The sequence below is a fragment of the Polypterus senegalus genome, chromosome 10 (assembly GCF_016835505.1).
Source record: "Polypterus senegalus isolate Bchr_013 chromosome 10, ASM1683550v1, whole genome shotgun sequence".
In the NCBI taxonomy this organism is placed as follows: domain Eukaryota; kingdom Metazoa; phylum Chordata; class Cladistia; order Polypteriformes; family Polypteridae; genus Polypterus; species Polypterus senegalus.
The window spans coordinates 172467853-172488484 of NC_053163.1; the positions used below are offsets into that span (position 1 = coordinate 172467853).

Here is a 20632-nt window from a genome sequence, read left to right on the forward strand (position 1 = left end):
TTGGACTCAAGCAGGTTTTAGGTGCTGGAGCTCTAGGTGTGGGCTTGTAAAATTTGACACCCAATGAGTACTCGGGTCTCATGTCTGTTATACCATGACTGAATTAGGGGGTCGAAGATGGGCTGAAAACACAACCACCAGCATTGTCAGATAGTGCTGTCCAAATGAAGCAAGCTTGAGATATTTTCATGGCACAATAGAATATTTGAAACCGCTAAAACGTGGTGAGGGATTTGGGAAAGCATGACCTCCTGCAATTTGTCATTGTGTAATCTGACATCTGGAAGGTAATGAGATCTAGTAGCTGCAGCCACTAAGTGCGCCTTAACCTCCAACTCGAAGTCCTGTAGCGTTAAGCCATCCTAAATGTAATCTTCTGCCCTTTTAACCTGGGCTGTGGAGTCGAGGAGTTGGAGTTGGCAGAAATGTACCGACTCCAACTCCTAATAAATTTAAATTGGAATGGGAAAAAAAATACAGCAAGTTCAAATGTCCCGTCTCACAAACAATAGATAGACAGATATTTTATGAATCCCCAAGGGGAAATTCACATACTCCAGCAGCAGCATACTGTTAAAAACAATATTAATTAAAGAGTGATAAAAATGCAGTGCAAGTTAAAACATGCAAGGTGGAGAGTGCGAGGCAGGTATAACCGACAATAACATTGTATAGTGTTAACGTTTACCCCCTGGGGTGGAATTTAAGAGTCACATAGTGTGGGGTCTCCTCAGTCTGTCAGTGGAGCAGGACGGTGACAGCAGTCTGTCTCTGAAGCTGCTCCTCTGTCTGGAGATGATCCTGTTCAGTGAATGCAGTGGATTCTCCATGATTGACAGGATTCTGCTCAGTGCCCGTTGCTCTGCCACGAATGTCAAACTGTCCAGCTCCGTGCCTACAATAGAGCCTGCCTTCCTCACCAGTTTGTCCAGGAGTGCGGCATCCCTCTTTATTATGCTGTCCCCCCCAGCACACCACCTCATAATTAACTACTTCTCTGATGTAAGAATAAAGCCCAGTGCATAATTGTGTTGCTACTAGTGTGACGTTCAGATGAGCGATTTATACAACCTGACACTCGCATGTTGTAATCTGGATTATGATACATTACAAAAAGTGTTTTCGTTTTATTTCGGGTATAATGTGTTTAACAAGTTCATGTGAGTGTAAACAAGTGTAATGATGTAGGTGGAGGTGTATGCTATGGCGTGAGGTGTGTTCAGGGGTTCTTGTCATTTGTTTAAACTGGCCAATACAGTAGAGAGTCGGCTTCCTAGCCAGTAGTTCTGTGGTTAAATGACGTGTATGTTGCCTTCCTTCAATCAACATGGAAAATATATTCGCATATTAAATACAGAGGAGTCGGAGTCAGAGTCAGAAGTACCGGAAACTAAGGAGTCGGAGTTGAAGGATTTATCTACCAACTCCACAGCTCTGCTTTTAACCATTCACGTTTCTGTGACCAAAATAATCTGTTGAAACCCCCCAAACTATTATTACCACTACTATTAGATTTACAGTGATTAAGAAAGAGCAAGTCCGTAAATTCATCAAGAAAAAAATAGACTAATTGAGAATATTGAGTGTTGGCCATGAGGCCACCTGTTTCTTATATAGGGGTGGGTGGTGTCAATAAGAATCCTCCATAAATCTGATTTGAGGCACTGAAGACCTGTGTAGCTTAGCTACTTCAGTCTTCTGGTCCACTGTTGGACTGTGGACAAAAGCGCCAAGTTTTAGTCCTGGAAAGTGAACAACTTGTGACGTGTTAAGAGTTAATCGGTCCTCACTTATAATTGTGTCCAGTATACATTTAATGTAGTGAGACCGCGAAAAGAGTGTGACACTCCCAGGACAAAAACCAAGAGAATGATGAATGCTTAAGTAGAGGGGGTCATTACCAATATGGAACTTGTATGCCATATTTAGTAGAGAGCATGATACATTGCACCACCCAATTAGATAATAATCCACATTTTAGCCTAAGTGCTTCCCTGTTGGTGCTTGTTTAAGTTAGTGCTAGTGTTGGGTCAATACTTCAGTATCGTACCTCAGTACCAAAATGATCCCAAAGCAAATAATGGGAAACTCCCCCGACTCCAAGCTGCTTTGTCACCCTAGCCTGCTCACATTCTTGCTGTACGGTTCAGCTGCACTCTGAGGAAACCCAGTTGCCACACTCTACCCCAGTTCTGCCAGGGTCCATCCAAGGCACATGATTTCTTAATCAAGCTTTCCCTCCTGGTGTCTCAAGCATGTCAATACTTGCATATCATAATGCAGAGTGGGTTGGGAACACCATTGAAGTGTCAGGTGTACACAAATACTTGTTCGAAGGGTGGGTGGTTTTTTGGTGGGGTATGAATACCAGGTTCTGGTACTAAGTTTAGCTTAATGGTGGTTAGCAATGTTTAATAAATTGAGTAGTTAGGTAAACTTTTTTTTAGTACTGGCACACCCCACAACACTAGCCAATACTCGAATCCATGTTGTTTGTCTTCAGTGAAGAGCACTAGTTAAGAATGAACTGAATGAAAGGCAGCCACAACCTAAGTGGATTCACCTTACGTTGGCACACTTGTACATTTAACAAATGTGACCTTCAAGACATGAAACTGTGTTTGTCTCTTTCTTTTAGGGACATTTGCACCATTGGACTGGTCCTGCCCATCTGGAGTGACACCCAGGTCTACTTGGACGGTGATGGGTCAGTCTGTGTTTGTATGCGTATATGTACGTGTCCTTTTTTTTTTCTATTAAGAAGCCTCATAGTCTCTTCCTCTCCACAGGGGCTTCAGTGTCACCACTTCTGGACAGACTCTCATCTTCAAGCCGATTTCTGTGCAAACCATGTGGTAATCCTTTTGCCCACTTGTGGTCCATTTTATTCTCACGAAATTTATTCTCACAAATCAGATATGTGACATGTCTCACAGTCGTACATTTCCACATTGTCCAGGTCAGTCCTTCAAGTTCTACACAAGACCTGTCAGTCGGCCTCCAGTAAGGGCTTAGTACCTGGCGGATGCAGCCTGGACTGGGCAAAGATTTACGAAGCAAACATTGAATCTGATCAGGTCTGCATCAACGAGTGGCACATGATGAGAGATCTGGAGTCTGTACGGCCTGATTCTTGCTTCAACAGCACGTCCAGGTAAAGGAGGGGGTGACAGAAGAGGTGTTGGCAGGCAGCTCTTCAGGAAAATCTTTACGATGAGAGAAGGTTCAAGTAAGCAGAGAAACTCTGTATTGTAGGACATTAATATGAGGGAAGATTTTGAATATAGCCAGGGATTTCCAGCTTGACGTTTGGTATAGTGAGACTTTAGGGAGGCACCATGTAATGAGGTCATGAGCTAAGGCATTAGACTCCTGTTATGAGAAAATGTGACCGGCAGGAGATACTTCAGTATGATAAGATCTTGAGTTCAATTTGCAGCATATCGGGACCTCAACATGTGCCTGATTATAAGGCCTTGAAATTGACAAATATGATTTCTAGTATAAGGAGAATTAGGTCGAGTCCAACATGTTTTGTGAAACAAGACCTTAGATTGAGGTTGGCATTTACTGTAGTGGACTTGGAGAAGAGGATGAAACTCCAGAGAATTAATGTGTAACTTAGGGGTGTCGCACAAAATATGCTGCATACAGTATATAGTGGGAATTTTTCTGTGTCTACAGTAGTCTTTTGAACAAGATCCCAGATTAAAGTGAAACATTTATAAAATGAGCCTTGAATCTGAGTGGGATGCACCCAGTCATAATGAACGTTAAGGAAACTGGAGGACATCCACTATCACAAGACTTTGTGAGTTTTCTCACTGCACGGACACCTTGAATTTGAGAATGATTGTACCAGCATAAGACCGTGAGGTGAGGCTTGAGGTTCCTAGAATGACAACACCCTTAGTTGTCACCAACACTCATGATTTTAAGGTACTTTTGAGGTACCAGATGTAGTTGCTTAGAGAAAAGCATGCCACTTGCAGCTTAGAAGCTGTCCTGGTTGCAAGGATGGGGGGGTTTCCTATTCTCTGTGATGCATTTTTGTAACCCACAGATTTCCAGCAGTGCCTGTTAGACTGTTAGACTGAAACAAGGAGATTTATTAAGTTTAATAAGAGAAAGGGACTGTCTGTTTAATGGAATCTTTAGCTGGCAAGGCTTCCCATCCTGTGAGACCTCAAGATGAGGATGATGCTGCCATTATGAAAATCCAGGTGACTGGGAAGAGGACTTCTGCACTCGTGCTATGAGAATGTTTAGAGTCGTTCCTTGTAATGTCTCCCTTTTTTATTGTGTTTTCCGATGAAACTCAGATTGGTGTTTTGAGATAAATGAGAGATGTCTTTTGATTTGCTGATCAGTCTGCACAAAAGTAGCTAAAGATTGATCAGATTAGCTATGTGTGTGAGATATATAGGGGTTTGTTTTTTGCTAAAAATGGTATGTAATCCAAGAATATTAAGCACATATTCTATAGATCCAAATACAAAGCAACCAGAAAAATGCCATTTTTGGCTGATCTAAATTTTTTATTTTGCATTATTGAGGGTGGGAGGTCAGCGTTACAAAGTAGGCTCTTTCTGAGCCATTTTTCTGGTGTTCATGGTTGTGTATACTTGCACTAACTTTAATTAAAGTCTCATGTGTTCAATAAATACAGGATACCTCGGGATGATAGTGTAAAATAACATCGCTGCTAATGGAGTTCTGCCTCAGACGTCCATTTCCCGAAATAAATGAGACCAACTTCCCTTGAGCTGGTTGAATTCTATAATAACCAGCTCTCAGATGTGAAATTTTATTTCCCATGTGAATGCAGCATTTCTAATCTCTGTTAAGAGAAGGAAAACTCCTAGTAGATAGGGAGTTCCAGCAAAGGCTCCGCTAATTTCATGTCTTGTACCCTACAGCCCTTCTGAGAGACAGCAGACTCAACAAATGATCCGGTCTGTACTCCGTAAAATCATGAGCACCAAAGACCTGGAGTGCATCACATCCAAAGAGGTTTGTGTTTTCTACCATTTTATTTTTTTATACGTGTGTGGTGAAATGAAAGAGACTTGTGGTCAGTAATAACAAACCAAGCTTTGACCACGGGCAGTGAACGGCTGAATCTGAGAAACAGCATCCTCATCTTTGCAGATTCGTAGTGAGCTGGAGCATCGGACTGGCAGTGACATGCGGGAGCACCGAGAATTCATTGACAATGAAATGATGATAATTATGGCCCAGATGGACAAACCGTCCAAGATCTTTGACTACCTCTTCCTGGTGAGTAGGTTTTCTTTTTGCCAAGATTTGTTGAATATCTCGAACTAGTTTGGCATCAGTTTTAACTTGGGATTATCATTCTGTTCTGGGTTTGTTTTTCTAGGGCTCTGAATGGAATGCAGCCAACTGGGAGGAACTACAGAGAAACAAGTAATTACTGTCTTTGCTTATAGAGTGGCAAGGGTGCAAAACCAGACCTTCTAGGAGACATATCAAATTTGACCTAACTTTCCGTAACAGCACAGTAGACGGCAGCATAATCCTTCCTTCCATGACTCAGTAGTCCGTCATCATTACAAGAAAGGCTTGGAGAGGCGGGTCCCATTGAAATTCTACTGGCCTTGAGTAGTTCGTAGTTTGCTTTGACTCCCAGAATGTCACCATTCATGAATAGAAATGGTCATTGTGACACAGTTTTGTCAGCCATGAGCTGAATGTCACTTATCATGCATGAGCTGATGGCTCAACTTGCACTGTTTGGCCACTCAAGGGCAAGAAGGTATTATTGACCCACACTGACCTTTGAGCGGACTAAACAGTTGAACGTTGTACACTATGGAAATGTGACAATTAAGACACCTGCCAGTGAGGTCCCATGTATAGACCCCATATTTGCTTTTCATGACTTTCACTGCCAATGAATACACTCAACAGTTGAACTTTACAGTTTGGTGTTCTTCAATTAGCAGTTCTTTTGATGGCGAGTCAGCAATCTGATATCCTTGTGTAGATGGCATATTCACTCCCTTTGTAATACGGTGCTAAGGAGAAGATAATCCATTTGCTCGTCTCTTTGAAAACATGGCACACATGTTCCCTCAGTATTTTAATGTCATTAAGTAGATGGAAAACATTTACTTTTCTGTGTTTTCTATCCATACATCTTAGAACCTTTCCTGCTTAGGGGGGTTGGGGGGTGTTATTTGCTTTTTTCAAGCTTGACTGCCAGTATTCTCCAACTTGCTCTCCAAAGCTGGAGTCATTTTGGCTTCACTGTGAAGTTTTTGTTTTTAATTTCCTTTAAATGTCCTCTTTTGTCCCACAGTGTTGGCCACATTCTGAATGTAACACGAGAAATCGACAACTTCTTTCCAGAATCCATCAAGTATTACAACATCCGCGTCTATGATGATGAAACAACAGATCTGTTATCTCATTGGAATAACACCTACCAATTCATCAAGGATGCCTGGTAGTGTCTCAAGGGTTGAGTGGGCAAAAAAACCATAAAGCATGTGATGCATAAGCGCTTCTGCTTCTTAGCGAATCTACAATTGTAGGTGGGCATAGCGATCAAATTTTCCAAAGGAGTTGTTGAAGTCAAAGCTTGTGTGTGATTTCAGCAGGCTGGCAGTCAGGAGAGAACATGGCGGATTGTCTGGGCTGATGTTGAACACGCTGGAATGTTTGTTTATAGGATACACAGGTTGTGCTGAGTGTGTTGTGGTGTTAGGGACAGTTTTTATACATTCATTATTGTCTCACGGTGGAACAGTGGTTTGCATTATTCCTTCAGTGCATGGAATGACAGGCTGGGTGTGTTGTATGTCAGGTTTTTGGCTGCCCAGGTCTCTGTATTGAACAAAGCAGGTTTAGAAACTCAATAGGGAGATGATACATCCATAGAAAGGAGGAGTTTAGCCCATTAGACAACCTAGAGCATGCAGAGCAGAGCTGGGCAAGGGTTTGTGGAAACCGCTTTGTTGACAGCCTACCTCAAGATCTAGGTGTGTACCATTTGCCAAAGAACATTTATGATCAGTGCCTTGTAACTCCAGGAGGAGGCTGGGTTCAAATTCTGACACCGCTTTCCTCCAGTAACTCGAAGAAATGTAACTTAACTTTTGATTTTTTTAACTCCGCCTTGTAGAAATGAGTGTGCCCTCTGATGGACCAGAATTGATAAATGTATCTTAGCATTTAAAATGGAAGTGATGTAAAATGTCTTCTGAGGTTAATGGAATACTCAACACAAAAATGATTTTGTTACACTGTTTGGATAGAATGATAGAGAAGAAAAAAAATCCAATTTGATCAAGCAGAAGGGAGATAACAAAGTTTGTGTTTGGGCCTCTTGGACGATAGAAAATATTAAAGTCTATGAAAAAATGTCCAGTTACTCGGGTCACGTGACCTACATGTCCGTCGGTCCAGCTGTATACTCAAAATGGCAAAACGCATGCATTTTTTGCTAAAAAAATGTGTTAAATACTTTCGGAATATGCGAGCTGTATATGTAGAGGAAATGTGTTTACGTGAGATTAAGATTTTGAATTGACAACGGGACTCTTGACCTGTGAGTGAGGGGTAGGGAGGGGAAGATGGAAACAAGTTTTAGGAATTTGTGTTGATTGATTGCTTGCTTTATTTGTTGCTCTGTTTTTATTTACTTTTTCAGACTGCATTAAGCTGTCCAGCACTTGAACAGCTATCTACCTGTTTTGTTGCTCTTTGACTGAAGTCTCCATCTTATGCCCTTGATGTGTCAGTGTTTGGGGTGGGAAAAACTATAATTTATTGCATCAGCTTCCAATTGAATTGCTATTGTTGACTTCAGAAAATGGCGAGTTTACACATGGGTCAAATCCTCACTTTCTGCTCGTGTGATTCTCAAGACTTGTTTGTGTCCCACACACCTCTTGCATTTTTCGTTGATTTTCAATTTTAAATGCTGTTGCTTAGAACTTATTTTTAAATGTGTTTGGTGGTGTTATTAGCAGAAGTAGTGTTTTTAAAAATCTATTTTTATTTTTAAACTCTTTACCTATCTACAGTGACATCCATTTCAAAAAATGAGTATAGTATGTAAATTTCACCATGAAACCTACATTTTATCTTCATTTTTAAGCTTACTATTCAAACATGTAATTGTTTAAAACATCAGGTTCGGAAATATCATACATGATCTCTTGTATCTGACACAAATGTACAGTTCATTGAGGGTAGCTAGAATACTACTATTATATGGAGGAACATTTTGGACAAAAAATGTGATAATAAATAAATATGTGTCTGCCTGGGGGGTTGCCAACCGGGATCCTGAGTTGTTTCGTTGCGTACAACGCACTGTACCAGTGCACACTCCCCAACTTGACTTGACACTCATATTTATTTATTTATTTGGGACGATACCAATAACTGATGTAATATTACTAGAACTGGACTATTCTGATATCTATTAAAATGTATTTCCATTATCCTTTTTATTTATTTATATGTTTTACACTAAGCTTCTGCATAAACAGCTGCGTAGAAGGCTTACGTTGTGTGGTAAGTGGTAATTCTACAATTTAAATTGCAGGCCACAGGTACTACTTGTTCGTTTTTTGTTTTTTCAAATTAACAAAATGAAATCCTGTAGGCTTATTGTTCCATGACCATAAAAAAAAAAAATTAATTAAATAAAATCCCGTTAGAATACATCTTCCTAAACTAATAAAATGTATATACAAAGTATTTATCCATAATACACGTGCCATACAAGAAAACAAAATGTTTTATCATAATTAGAAACCACAGTTCTAATAAAATAAGATGTTTATTAAGGCAAAGGCAAATTCTACTTTCAGTTTTTTTTTTGTTTTTTTTTCCCCCTGATTTAAAAATGTGAGCAGATGCAGGAATCACAAGCGTTCGTGCTGTTCACCCTCAAAATGAGGAGTGTCCATTTCAATGACCTGAGACAAAATTAAAATGTCTAAACTCATCCTGTACGTCGGTGGTGGATCGATCAGAATATCACTAATAAAAACACAATGATATGTGAGCATAAATAATTAAATCTCTCGAAATATTTAGTTACTTATTTTCTATGTATTTAATTATTTCTTCATGTATTCATCGAAGTGACACTGCATGCAACATAAAATGTGCCCTGAAATGAAAACAATCACTTTTCCAAAGTTGAGCGGATGGGCTCTGGCGAGTGCCATTATTTTTGATTGGTGAATCCTCAGTAGATGGGACACTCACAATTGCAGCTTTGCACATACCTGTGAGCCACAGGATTCCCAAGGCAAGCAAAAAGCGTATTCATAATCATGACTATACTTGTCTGGTTTGTGGTGTAAAGTGTTCATCAAAGGTACTTAAACCTCTACGGTCCTTTTTTTTTTATTGGTGGATAAGTTAGTACTAGTAATGCCTAAATTATTAGCTTTGATTTATGTGTACACCCCATGACATCCAGTTGTCACTCATATCTTAAGCTCACAAATCAAATCAAGCAGAATGGTCAAGGCTGGTGACCTTCACTTCAAAACGGAGCATGCAAGAATACATTTACAGGGGCCAAGGGATCACTGTCCCAGGCACATCCCCTGAAAGGGCTACACTTCAGAATACTTTAACAAAGGACAGAAACCACTTCAACTGCTGTGCTACTACTGGGACACACCAGATAAACTACCTTTTAAAAGGGCTGCACAAATCAAACAGATCAAAAGAGGCTGGCGACCTTTGTTTCAAAACACCTTAGCAGGATCCAGAGAAATGCCTATATCCTTCAGCTTTCTCGTCGTTACCCCTGAAAAGGCTGCACAATTGTAACAGAATGAGCACGGCTTGCACCTGAACAAACATAAAAGATGAACATATTCAGATCACTACCTTTTGGATAGGCTAAACAAAATAAGAATCAGTTGAAAAAGCATACTAGGTGTAGATGATGTCAATAAACAAGGTAAGTTTCAGTGAGGAAATATTCAAACTTTTTAATCATTACCTAGCAGAGAAACCAGACGTTAAATACTAGAAGTCAAAAGCAGAAGAAAAAGATACAACCTGAACAATTTAAAATGGCAAGCATTGCCTCCGTATACCCAAGAGAAAGAGACATCCATGTAATTTAAAGGATCCATTCTTCTTAATCCAACCAGGGTGCTCCTTAAAAATACCACGCGCCATAGTGAAACAGGCCTGCCCCACTTGCATTTTTATTTTGTAAAATAAATTTTTGGGCGCTTTTCTCCCAGACAGCATGTCGTTTTCAGTTTGTCTTCAAAACTTTCCTTTTCATAACAAATACATGAAAAACCTGCATCATTCCTCTATTTTGAAAGCAGGCACGTTGTCTGCCTCACATCTGTCTCTCTCCTAACTGAAAGAACCTTAGAGGTTTAAGTGCCTTTCCTGGACAATGTGCACCAAAAAAGCATCTGTGGCAGGAAAGAAGTTGGGGAGCAACTACAGTCGACCCTTGACATACGACCAGCCTGACATGCGAACAACTTGATTTACGACCAAAATTTTTGTTTTGATTTACGACCAACATCTTGCGCTACGACCAGAATGCGGTCACGTGTATCCGCTTGTGCAATTGTAAACAAACGGCCGAGAGCGTTCGTAAGCATCAGTCGGAGCCCAGATACATGTGTTTGTGGACGTAATTTCGGTCAGTGCAGTGATTTCTCTCTCTCTCTCTCTCGCTCTCTCGCTCTCTATAAATAATTCACTAAGACCATGGCAAGCAAGACGCATAATTGCTAAGGAAGGAAGAGAAGGTAATGAAGGTAAAGAAAGCGATTGTTAAGGGATGTTAGCTAGTGGGCTGGCGCGACACATGATAATGCCATCAGGCTAAGTCAGCACCGGTCTGCTTTGGAGTGTATTATTACAGCAGTTCACAACACGGCCAGCTTAGAACTGAGTGCTCGACTACTGTCATTATTAACTTGGGAAACAGCAATCACAATCGAAACGAAGAAGGAAATTGTGCGGAAATATTAGAGTGGTGTTCGTGATCGATCTCGCTAATATGTACAGCATGTCTAAATCCACCATCTTGACAATTTTACAAAGAAAAGATTTGCATAAGGAAGCTCCTTCTAAACAATAACCACCTTCCGTTTCATTCTCCTCCTCCTCCCTTCCTGCAGCCCAAAGATGTCAAATTAAATGGTGAGTACAGTATGAAATTATTGTATCTGGTAGGCTAGGCACTTTGTATAACTTTTTGGTTAGTACATTAGAAAAATTATTGGTGTTTTGGTAAATTATGCGCATTATACAACCCTTTTTTATTATGAAAAGGTTAAGTAAGTGTTGCTGTGGGAGGTTCGGAGCGCATTATGGGTATTTCCATTATTTCTTATAGGGAAAAATAGCCTTGACTTACAACCAACTTGAGTTACAACCAGCCCTCGCGAACGAATTGAGTTTGTAAGTCAAAGGTCCACTGTACTTTAATTAGAGAAGCCTGAATTCATGAACCTCTCGGGAGTCTGCAGCTCATGTGTAGTGTCTGTCTATAAATGTAACACATGATGGCCAAGATTTACGCAAACTCTACCGAGGACACGCCAATCAAACTCAGTACTCACTAGAGCCCACCTTCTTAACTTTGACAGGTGAGATTGACAACTTCCATTTCAAGTCATATTTCATTTTTTGTGCGCTGTCGCTGAAGTACATGTTCTCATTATCATTGTTTTTATTTTTTGTAACATTTCACATTGTTTTTGTTTTTCGTTTGCATATCCTATTCATTTGATTTTTATCAGAACTATTTCTCCATTGAATACAACCAGGGTTTAATTGAAGTTAGTGTTTCAGGCCTTAACATTTTTCTGCGGTTGGAGTTGGGGAGACACTTTGGGCAGTGCTGTCTGTATAGAAATAACTCCGGCATTGATAGTGGTTTTGTGTTGCCACATACAGGCATCTGTCTAAAGAGCAAGATTACCGGACCATATAAGAGAACGAGAGGAATTAATGATCTTGCTTTTGATTTCTTGCAGGCAATCCGGCAGTAACGTTTTGGTCCACTGCAAAATGGGAGTGAGTCGGTCTGCGTCCACAGTCATAGCCTTTGCCATGAAGCAGTACAGCTGGTCGCTGGAGCAGGCTTTGAAATACGTGAAGGAGAAGAGAGGGATTATAAAGCCCAATCCTGCCTTCATGAAGCAGCTAGCAACATATGAGGGCATTCTTGATGCCAGGTATGGTGCCTTGCTTTGTTTACCCTTCCTTTCTACCAAGTTATTACTCAAAAAACCTCACTTATTTCCTGGAAAATATATGTTGTAGCAAGCAACGGCACAATCTCTTGTGGAAGCGCAGATCTCAAGAGATGCAGCGAAGGGACAGCGAAGACAGCGGCAGTTTGACTGACACTGATGATGAGGAAGAATCCAAGGGCTTATGTCTAGCAGATTCCACTCAGGGAAGCTTTGTGCCAGTCCAGGAACATTTTTACCCAGAAGACTTGTGGGTCCGTGAGAAGTCCCTGAGGGCACCAGATATCTGTGTTGATGACCTGGAACAGGAGGACTTTGTCCAAGAGCTGGTAAAGCCTGTAAGTAAGCAGATCATGTGTCTGATGAGCTTCACACGAAAGTGTGGCATGTTTGTAGGTTCTAAACACTACAGAATAATCTGATCACTCTTGGAGAAGACGGCTGTGTTTCTAGTTTACCTGTATTGTCCCAATTTGTATGGCTGTTGTTTTGCGTATGGGATCTTCACCCCTTCATATCAGTATCGCCATCCCTCGGAGGTAGTAAGTTATAGCTTAGTTATAGCTATAATTCTCACTATTGTTTCCATTTTGAGTAAGAGAAGGTACATGCATTTCACAATTCTGAGGTATGTTTACGGCAGCAAAGGGAAACTGAAAGTAACGCATTTTATTACTGACACTGTTTTCCTGAGGTCACGATACATTCCTTTTCACAGCCATCATCATGATTGGAGTTTTTGTGTTAATAAGCAGTGAAACAGCCCAAAAGCACACATCTGTGGAGCTGCCTTTCTATTAAAATGGTTTTAAAGTGCAAATCTTTATATATAATACGCTACCGTGGCAGTTTGTTTGTCTGTCCAGGATTATAAATCACCAGTAGCTCGCAAACTGTTTGACCTGTTGACCTGAAATTTGCTACACTTGTACTACGTGACGTCTACTATCCACTTTTGGTGTGATGAGTGACCACCAAGGTTATTCCTCTTTTTATTTTAGTGTAGAATCAACTCTCGGTAGCAGCCAGCAGGGCGGCCGTGTGGTGCATGCGTTTGGGCGCCGTTCTCATTCCCTACCACCTTCTCCGCCATTTTCCCCTACCTCTTCATATCTTAAATCATTCTTGAGGCTGATTGAAGACTTAAGTGCCAGCTTAAGTGAAAAATTAAGGAAAACGTACTAAATAATTGCAACACAAACACTGACTTAATCAGTTTTAACGCAAAAAGATGCCGATGAAAGAAGAGAAGAAGTGGGCCGCTAGGGTGGAGAAAAGAAGAGCTGCTCAGGAAGCAGCAAGCAAACGATTGGTAAACGTACACGGTAACGTAAACAATGGTAACATAAATGTAGTTTGTAGTGATGGTCGAGAAAAAAAATTTAATCTCAACTTTTTGTAGAGAAAGGACATAGCAAAGTCTTCAAAAGACCCAATGCCAGACAACAGCAAACAATATCAAAAACGTCCATTTTTAAAAAAAACAAAAAAAAAAAAAAAATGAATGTGTTGCATCACCCGCATATGAAGTCATCAAGACATATGCCCACAACGTGCAAAACACGTAATTTCTGCTAAAAATCTTGTTAAATAACTAGTAGTCCACAAACAGCAAGGCCCTTCTCAGGGGATTGTGCTTTTCATTTGAAGACCCACATTTCCCCCTCATTCATTGGTCAAGAGTCCTGTCTTTGTTTCATTTTCATTCATGAGAACATTTCCTGGAAGCAAGTTAACAAGATTTTAATCTATACTAATAAAAGGCAAAGCCCTCACTCACTCACTCACTGACTCATCACTAATTCTCCAACTTCCCATGTGGGTGGAAGGCTGAAATTTGGCGGGTTCATTCCTTACAGCTTCCTTACAAAAGTTGGGCAGGTTTTATATCGAAATTCTACGCGTAATGGTCATAACTGGAAGCAGTTTTTCCCCATTTACTGTAATGGAGATGAGCTTCAACGCCGTGGGGGCGGAGTTTCGTGTGACATCATCACGCCTCTCACGTAATCACGCAGTACATAGAAAACCAGGAAGACCTCAAAAAGCGCTGAAGAAAACATGCATTATATAATTGAGAATGCAGCGAAACAATAAGAAGCGAGCAAGTGACATATACAACCATATTCATGAGTTCTGCTACTTCGGAAACAAAGCACGGTAAACCTACACTTTAAATTAAGTTCATAGACAGGCTGCGCTGGCGTTTGTAATTTAGTGCCTGCCCATATAAGGCCGTCCGTCAGCGGCAATCCAATAGCAAACTGCCACTAAATATTCACGGGTGAAGGACTGTGCTTATGGAGAGGAAGATGAGATGGTCAGGGTGGTGTTTGACACAAACTCAGCAAACTGCGAGAGAAAGTTTTAAGTGCCAGGACTAAGGTAACATTAAATACAGCCATGGACATAGCACGAGATGGCACCAGCACAGCTGGGAACCTTCGATGCATGTACACCGCGGCTCACGTGAACTGGCGCAGTGCACAGATAAAGGCAACAGTTCCAAAGCGCTGAACAAAACCGAATTACACAATTGAAAAGGCAGCAAAAATATGAAGCGTCTCATACATACAAGCATATTCATAAATCCAACTACTGCGGAAACAAAGCACACGTTGGAAAAAGTCAATGTCCCGCTAAAGGAAGACAGTGTAAAAAAAACCCGTGCATGCAGTGTGTCAGGTCTCAGATAAAGAAGAAGACGAGCTGTTTATTGATGCAGTAAGAAACGAATCGATGAATGAAACCTGTCATCTTTACAACGATTGACAAACACGGAATGTAACTTGAACACAACACATCCTACAAATACGAACCTGATTGAAAGAAATAATGATAATCAAATCCTTGATGACAGCAACACTCAGTAACACTCACAAAACAAATACTGTATATTGACAGTCATGTTACGTTATTTTTAAAATGTTCCCTTTTCTTTTTCTAGCTTTTTTAACACACTACTTCTCCGCTGCGATACGCGGGTATATATATATGTATATATATATATATATAACCCGATCTACATACTCTAATAATGGATACTTTATTCGCCATCAGTGATTGTTTAGGTAAAGCCATACTCAGTGTATTCATTAGATGAACGGTAAAAAGTAAGGGCAAGGGGAGGATGACTTATTGAGGCATGCAGGCTGTAGTGCGTCAACTCTATCTGAATTGCGCGATCACATTTGAAAAAATATATCTTTTCAAGTTCTATTTAGTCCATATGTGTCAAACTCAAGGGCGCGGGCCACATCCGCCCGGCGTAATTATATCCGCCCCGAGATCATTTTATATACTGTATTACTGTTATTAAAGCCGGGTATATGAAGCGCTGGTAACACAATAAACTACAGATCCCATAATGCAGCGCTTCAGCTGCCTTGCCGAACACTTACAGCGTTAATCAAGTCTACCTTAAGATGCTGCAAGTTATTGCGAAGCTAGCTCACACGATGCTGAAGAGAAAAGTTGATTCTGAAAATAGAGCCTTTAAAAACGATGGGAGGCTGAGTATATGTTTACTGAACCCGTGTGTCTCATTTGTGGAGCTAATGTGGCTGTAATTACAGAATTTAATCTAAGGCGGCACTATAAAACAAAACATCAGGGTAACCTGAAAGACCTGAATGCAATGCAGAAGATACAAAAAGCAGAAGAATTAAATAAGAATCTGACACTTCAGCGGACGTTTTACCGTGCACAATCACAAAGTGATTTCAATTGAGCTGCTTTTATGGGAGACACAACCACTTGCCCCACTTTCCCTATTACCAAGTAATGTTAAACCAAGTCGTCACTACGGTGTTCCCAAATACGCACTTTGCTGATAAACTGGCGCACTGAGTTTGCACGGCGCTTTGGTGACTTTGAAGAACAAAAAGTCCGTCTACATGCGGCTCGAACCTTGTGCATGTTTGGTAGCACATATCTGTGTGAGAAGCTCTTCTCAGTGATAAAGACTAACAAAACAGCACACAGGAGTCGCCTCACTGATGAGCACCTGCAATCCATCCTGAGAATCTCCACAACACAGAACCTCACACAAACAGAAACGAACCTGTGCCAAAAAAGATGCCAGGCGTCCAGCTCTAAAATGACATATGAGCAAAGACAACTGAATGATTTGATTTGTTATTGCTGAAAGGAACACATTTTATTTATATTTCCAGGTTTTGTTATGCAGCATGTTCATATTTGAATTTGTATAATTTTGACAGGATATATTTTTATGGAGAGCAAAATCTTTTGGGATATTTAAAATCTAAGTTTATTTTTATAAAATATAAAATTACATAAGAGTAAAGAAATTTGAATGTTTGTTCTTTTAACATTTACTTTATTTCTAACTTGTATAATTTAGACAGGATATATTTTTATGGAGAGCAAAATATTATAAGTTGTTTAAGGTTTGAGTTGATTTATTCAGGAATAATATTCCTGTCTGTTTTTACCATTCCTACCAAAGATATTTCTGTCGACTAAATAAAAATTCCTTCTATTTAAAATTTAAATAGAACTTGAACAAATACGATAGTTCATAATATCCACGCAGACTTGCACGTAAGAGCGGAGTCATCCGTTTTAACAAACAGCGTATTGCACTGATCTGAAATAGCTGTGTGTGTATATATGTAGATATGTATGTATATGTATATATATGTTTATATATGTGTGTGTGTATATGTATGTGTATATATGTAGATATATATGTATGTATATATGTGTATATGTATAGATATGTATAGATATATGTTTGTGTGTGTGTGTGTGTGTAAATATATATATATATATATATATATATATATGACAACAACACTCATCACTCACAGCAGTGACAAAACAATAACATTGACAATCATGTTACGTTATTTTCAAAATGTTTCCTTTTCTTTTTCATTGCTTCTTTAACACACTACTTCTCCGCTGCGAAGCGCGGGTATTTTGCTAGTAATTAATAATACGTGTTTGGGACGTTGTGAGCATACGACCGTGTGGACTACAATATGCGACAGAAGTAACTTGAGATTTTCTTTGTGGACGTTTTCATTACGTTTGCTGTTGTCCAACATTGGTTACCGTTGACTTGTATCAAATTTTTTTTTTTTATCTGCATTCTGCACTAAATCTCTTATCTTTTGAAACAGACCTCCCCATCCCTTGTGCTGGATTCTGTCTGTGGTATACAGGTTCCTCAATCCCCAAAAAGCACCTCCTGGGACAGTCACCGGATGAACCTTTCAACCCTCATGCGATCAATTAGTGAAATGGAAGAGGAAGAGCAGGTTTCGGCAGTGGTGGAAAGGAAAGCAGCTGAAGATGATAAAGAGGTTTGTTAATCAATTTCTTCTCTTTCCACTGTTTCATTGTGACCCTATCAGTTTTTGTCACTGTACGCTCATTTCTCCTTCTGTACAGAGCTCATCGTTAACAGGCAAACCTCACTCACCGGAAGCTAGGAAGATGGAGCGCATTCGTGCAATTCAGAGAAAGCAACGCCTTGTTCACCAGAAGTCCATTGACCACTCCCCTGAACCGAGGCTCAGTAGAGAGCAGCATATTCAAGGCCAAAGTCCCAAGAACATCAGAAGGCACAAAGGAGGCCCGAGTCCAAGACATAGCCCCTCGACACCTAGAAGGCAGATGGCCGCTGCAGACAGACAGGCTGAACATCGGCACAAGCTCAGTCCCAGAATCTACCAGAGGCAGAAAGGGAAGGAGCATGGAGGTAGCCCAAAGATGTCCAGGCGACACCGACCCAAGACCGGGCGGGGAAGTGCTATGTCTCGTAAGTTATCGTATCAGCCAGAGAGGGGGAAAGTCAGGAGGCAGGCAGAGATCCTGGAGACACATGGTGATGCTGGGGACACACGGGGCCAGATCGGTAGAATGGAAAGGCTACAGTCTGTTCACAAGCTGAAGGAGGCTGGTCTGGTCTCGAAAGTCAGGCAGGAAATCACAGGGCTTTGTGAACGTGATACCTCAAGGTGTGACTTAGGAGATGGGCAGGATATCAAAGAGGAAAGTGAACTGGTAGAAAGAGATGTGCAAAGGCAGGTAGCAGAGGGAGATGAACCTATCTCATCCTCCACCGAGGAAGAGGAAATGATGGAAATGGAGGAACCTACACAGACAGATGGAACAGTGGAGCTACAGGGTAACTGCGGGATGGGGAAGTCAGAGGATGAGGAGTCAGATGCCAGGATGATTGAAAAGTTGAATGAGCTGGGGAGTGCAGAAGGTCCAGAATTGAAACCAAGTCTTGCTGACACAAGTAACGTTGAGGAAATCAATAGGAACACTGAAACAACAGTTGAGGAGAGTCCAACAGTACAGGAGTCAGAGAGTAGGTGTGAAGGATCAGGCTCACAGGTACCACCTCAGGAAACCACAACAGATCTAGCTCCAGACCAAATTATGTGTCCTGTGCCTTCACATCCAAGCTTAGGAAAGGATACAGAAACAAGTGCAGATACAGAACCTTCTACTAATGTAAGCATAGGAGAAGACCAAGAGAATGAAGCTGTGACTGTGAATAAACATGAAGCAGCAGTAGATTGAAGAGGTTAGTGGTGGCCAGTCATACAATCTTCAGACGGTTAGGTTAGCTGGTGACAAGGACATAGTCTGAATGGAGGGATGTGGCTGTCTTACCATACCTGTCTCCTTCTCGTTTACTGTCGCACCACTGCCCGATTATTTTCTTCCCAGCCAGTAAAATGGTGAATAAGGAACACTGCCTTATGCAATTTTTTTATATTTTGTCTATGCAAAAGTATTGTATGTATGTAAACAATAAATATTTAATTTATAAGTCTTCTACTGTATGACATCTGTGCCTGCTCTGCTACACTTACGAGGATCACCTCAGGATTTTCATTTTCCACTTTCAAGTAGAATCTTCCCACCTCCCCAAATTACAACCAACCTCTTTTTATGACTATTTGGGTATCGATTTAATTACCCGTGTTTTTGTCTATGAAGACAGCCAGGGAAAATTTTCAAAGACGAACTACTAGCAGCATCAGCCAGTCATCTTCGTAATCATGGTAAGATTGCCTTGCTGCAGCCTGTGGAATGGAGCTGGGCTTGGATGTCGGCGATGCACGATCACGAGATCAATCGTTTTCACAACCGACTCGTCGTTCACGTGCTATGGTTTGGTCAGCTTGGCACGTGTCCAAAAAAGATCTTGAAGGAGTCCAGGGAGAGCCCAAGAAAGACGGAAAGGCCGTCTGAGTGAATGTGAAGCTTAAAGTGACAAGACACAGGTACAGAGCTTTATTAAACAGTAATTAATGTCAAGGTTTTTTTGATGATAACAATGTTTAATAACACGTTTGTGTATTTTGGTATTACTGGAGCAAAAATGGGGGTAATTTGGACAAGCTTTTTTTATTTTAATATTAAGGATGTGTTTGCATTGCAAAAAGTGAGCAGGAGAAAATGGGCAACCCGAAGCAGGGGGCATCCTGTCATCAAAGTTACCTTTTCTGAAAGCAGATATTACTTTGCTTTATTGTTCATTCTCTCCAAAATGGTTCTGTTTTGTAACCAATTTGAGTTTTAATGTCCTCAAGTTTTTAAATTGTATGAGCTCTTTGTATTTTGTGTGATTTTCAGACAAAATTATGTCACCCAAGCAAAAACAAAAACTGTCCAAGTTCCTACAGCTGCCCTCCCCGGTGACGTTAGAAGGGCAGCATACAGACCTTGGGCTGACTACCAGTGTAGCCACACTAATGGAGGGACTGGTGAAACTTGAAGTGACAGGACACAGTCTAGCATTTCTTTTTCTCCTTTTTTTTTGCCACATGAGTTTCTCCACCCAGTCCTCCCCAAACACATTCCACTATTAAATTGGCAACTTTTGAGTTCACCCAGCAGGTACAGGTGTGTTCCGGCCATGGAGGACTCCTAACCAAAACCGTTTGGACAGGGTGAGGTGCCCGGCAATCCTCTGACATGGAGAGATTCTGCCAGTGGAGAATGTTCTTAGCGTGCTGAAGTGACTGTGACGAGTGCCATTCAAGTCCTAGATGATGATGAACAATAGAGGGCGGCGTTTGAACACAAGTGCCACTGTAGGCCATGTGAGAGATGCTCATACCTGACATTGAATTAAATCAGCCATGAGCATTGCAGTCAAAAGACTAAAATTACTGTACACATGTTGATCGTTTAACTTTATCTTGTGTGTTGTGTTTCCTATACAATGCTAGTTTGAGGATTATTCTTTATGATTTGAGTGCTTGACAAGACTGCTGAGCGACGCTTTGTGCCTCACACATTCCATACCTCAGCTGGTATTACGATGTTAAACCTATGCAGACCAAGAACCTCCGTAATGGGTGTGCTTACTGCTAATGTTGTTGCAGATTTCCTTCACTGCC

The 20632-nt window shown here is 40.8% G+C and overlaps 1 protein-coding gene across 1 annotated transcript in view; it reads left to right on the forward strand.

Moving 5' to 3' along the window:
* Positions 1 to 19056, forward strand: part of si:ch211-203d1.3 (protein phosphatase Slingshot homolog 1) — a 38674-nt gene extending 19618 nt beyond the window's left edge. Inside the window, exons 5-15 of the mRNA XM_039767532.1 lie at positions 2639 to 2707; positions 2790 to 2855; positions 2960 to 3154; positions 4920 to 5013; positions 5152 to 5280; positions 5384 to 5430; positions 6326 to 6472; positions 12018 to 12218; positions 12307 to 12574; positions 17387 to 17569; positions 17658 to 19056. Of these exons, the coding sequence (XP_039623466.1) occupies positions 2639 to 2707; positions 2790 to 2855; positions 2960 to 3154; positions 4920 to 5013; positions 5152 to 5280; positions 5384 to 5430; positions 6326 to 6472; positions 12018 to 12218; positions 12307 to 12574; positions 17387 to 17569; positions 17658 to 18800 (2542 nt within the window). The 3' untranslated portion in view covers positions 18801 to 19056. The remainder of the gene's footprint in view (positions 1 to 2638; positions 2708 to 2789; positions 2856 to 2959; positions 3155 to 4919; positions 5014 to 5151; positions 5281 to 5383; positions 5431 to 6325; positions 6473 to 12017; positions 12219 to 12306; positions 12575 to 17386; positions 17570 to 17657) is intronic.
* Positions 19057 to 20632: the final 1576 nt, after the last annotated feature.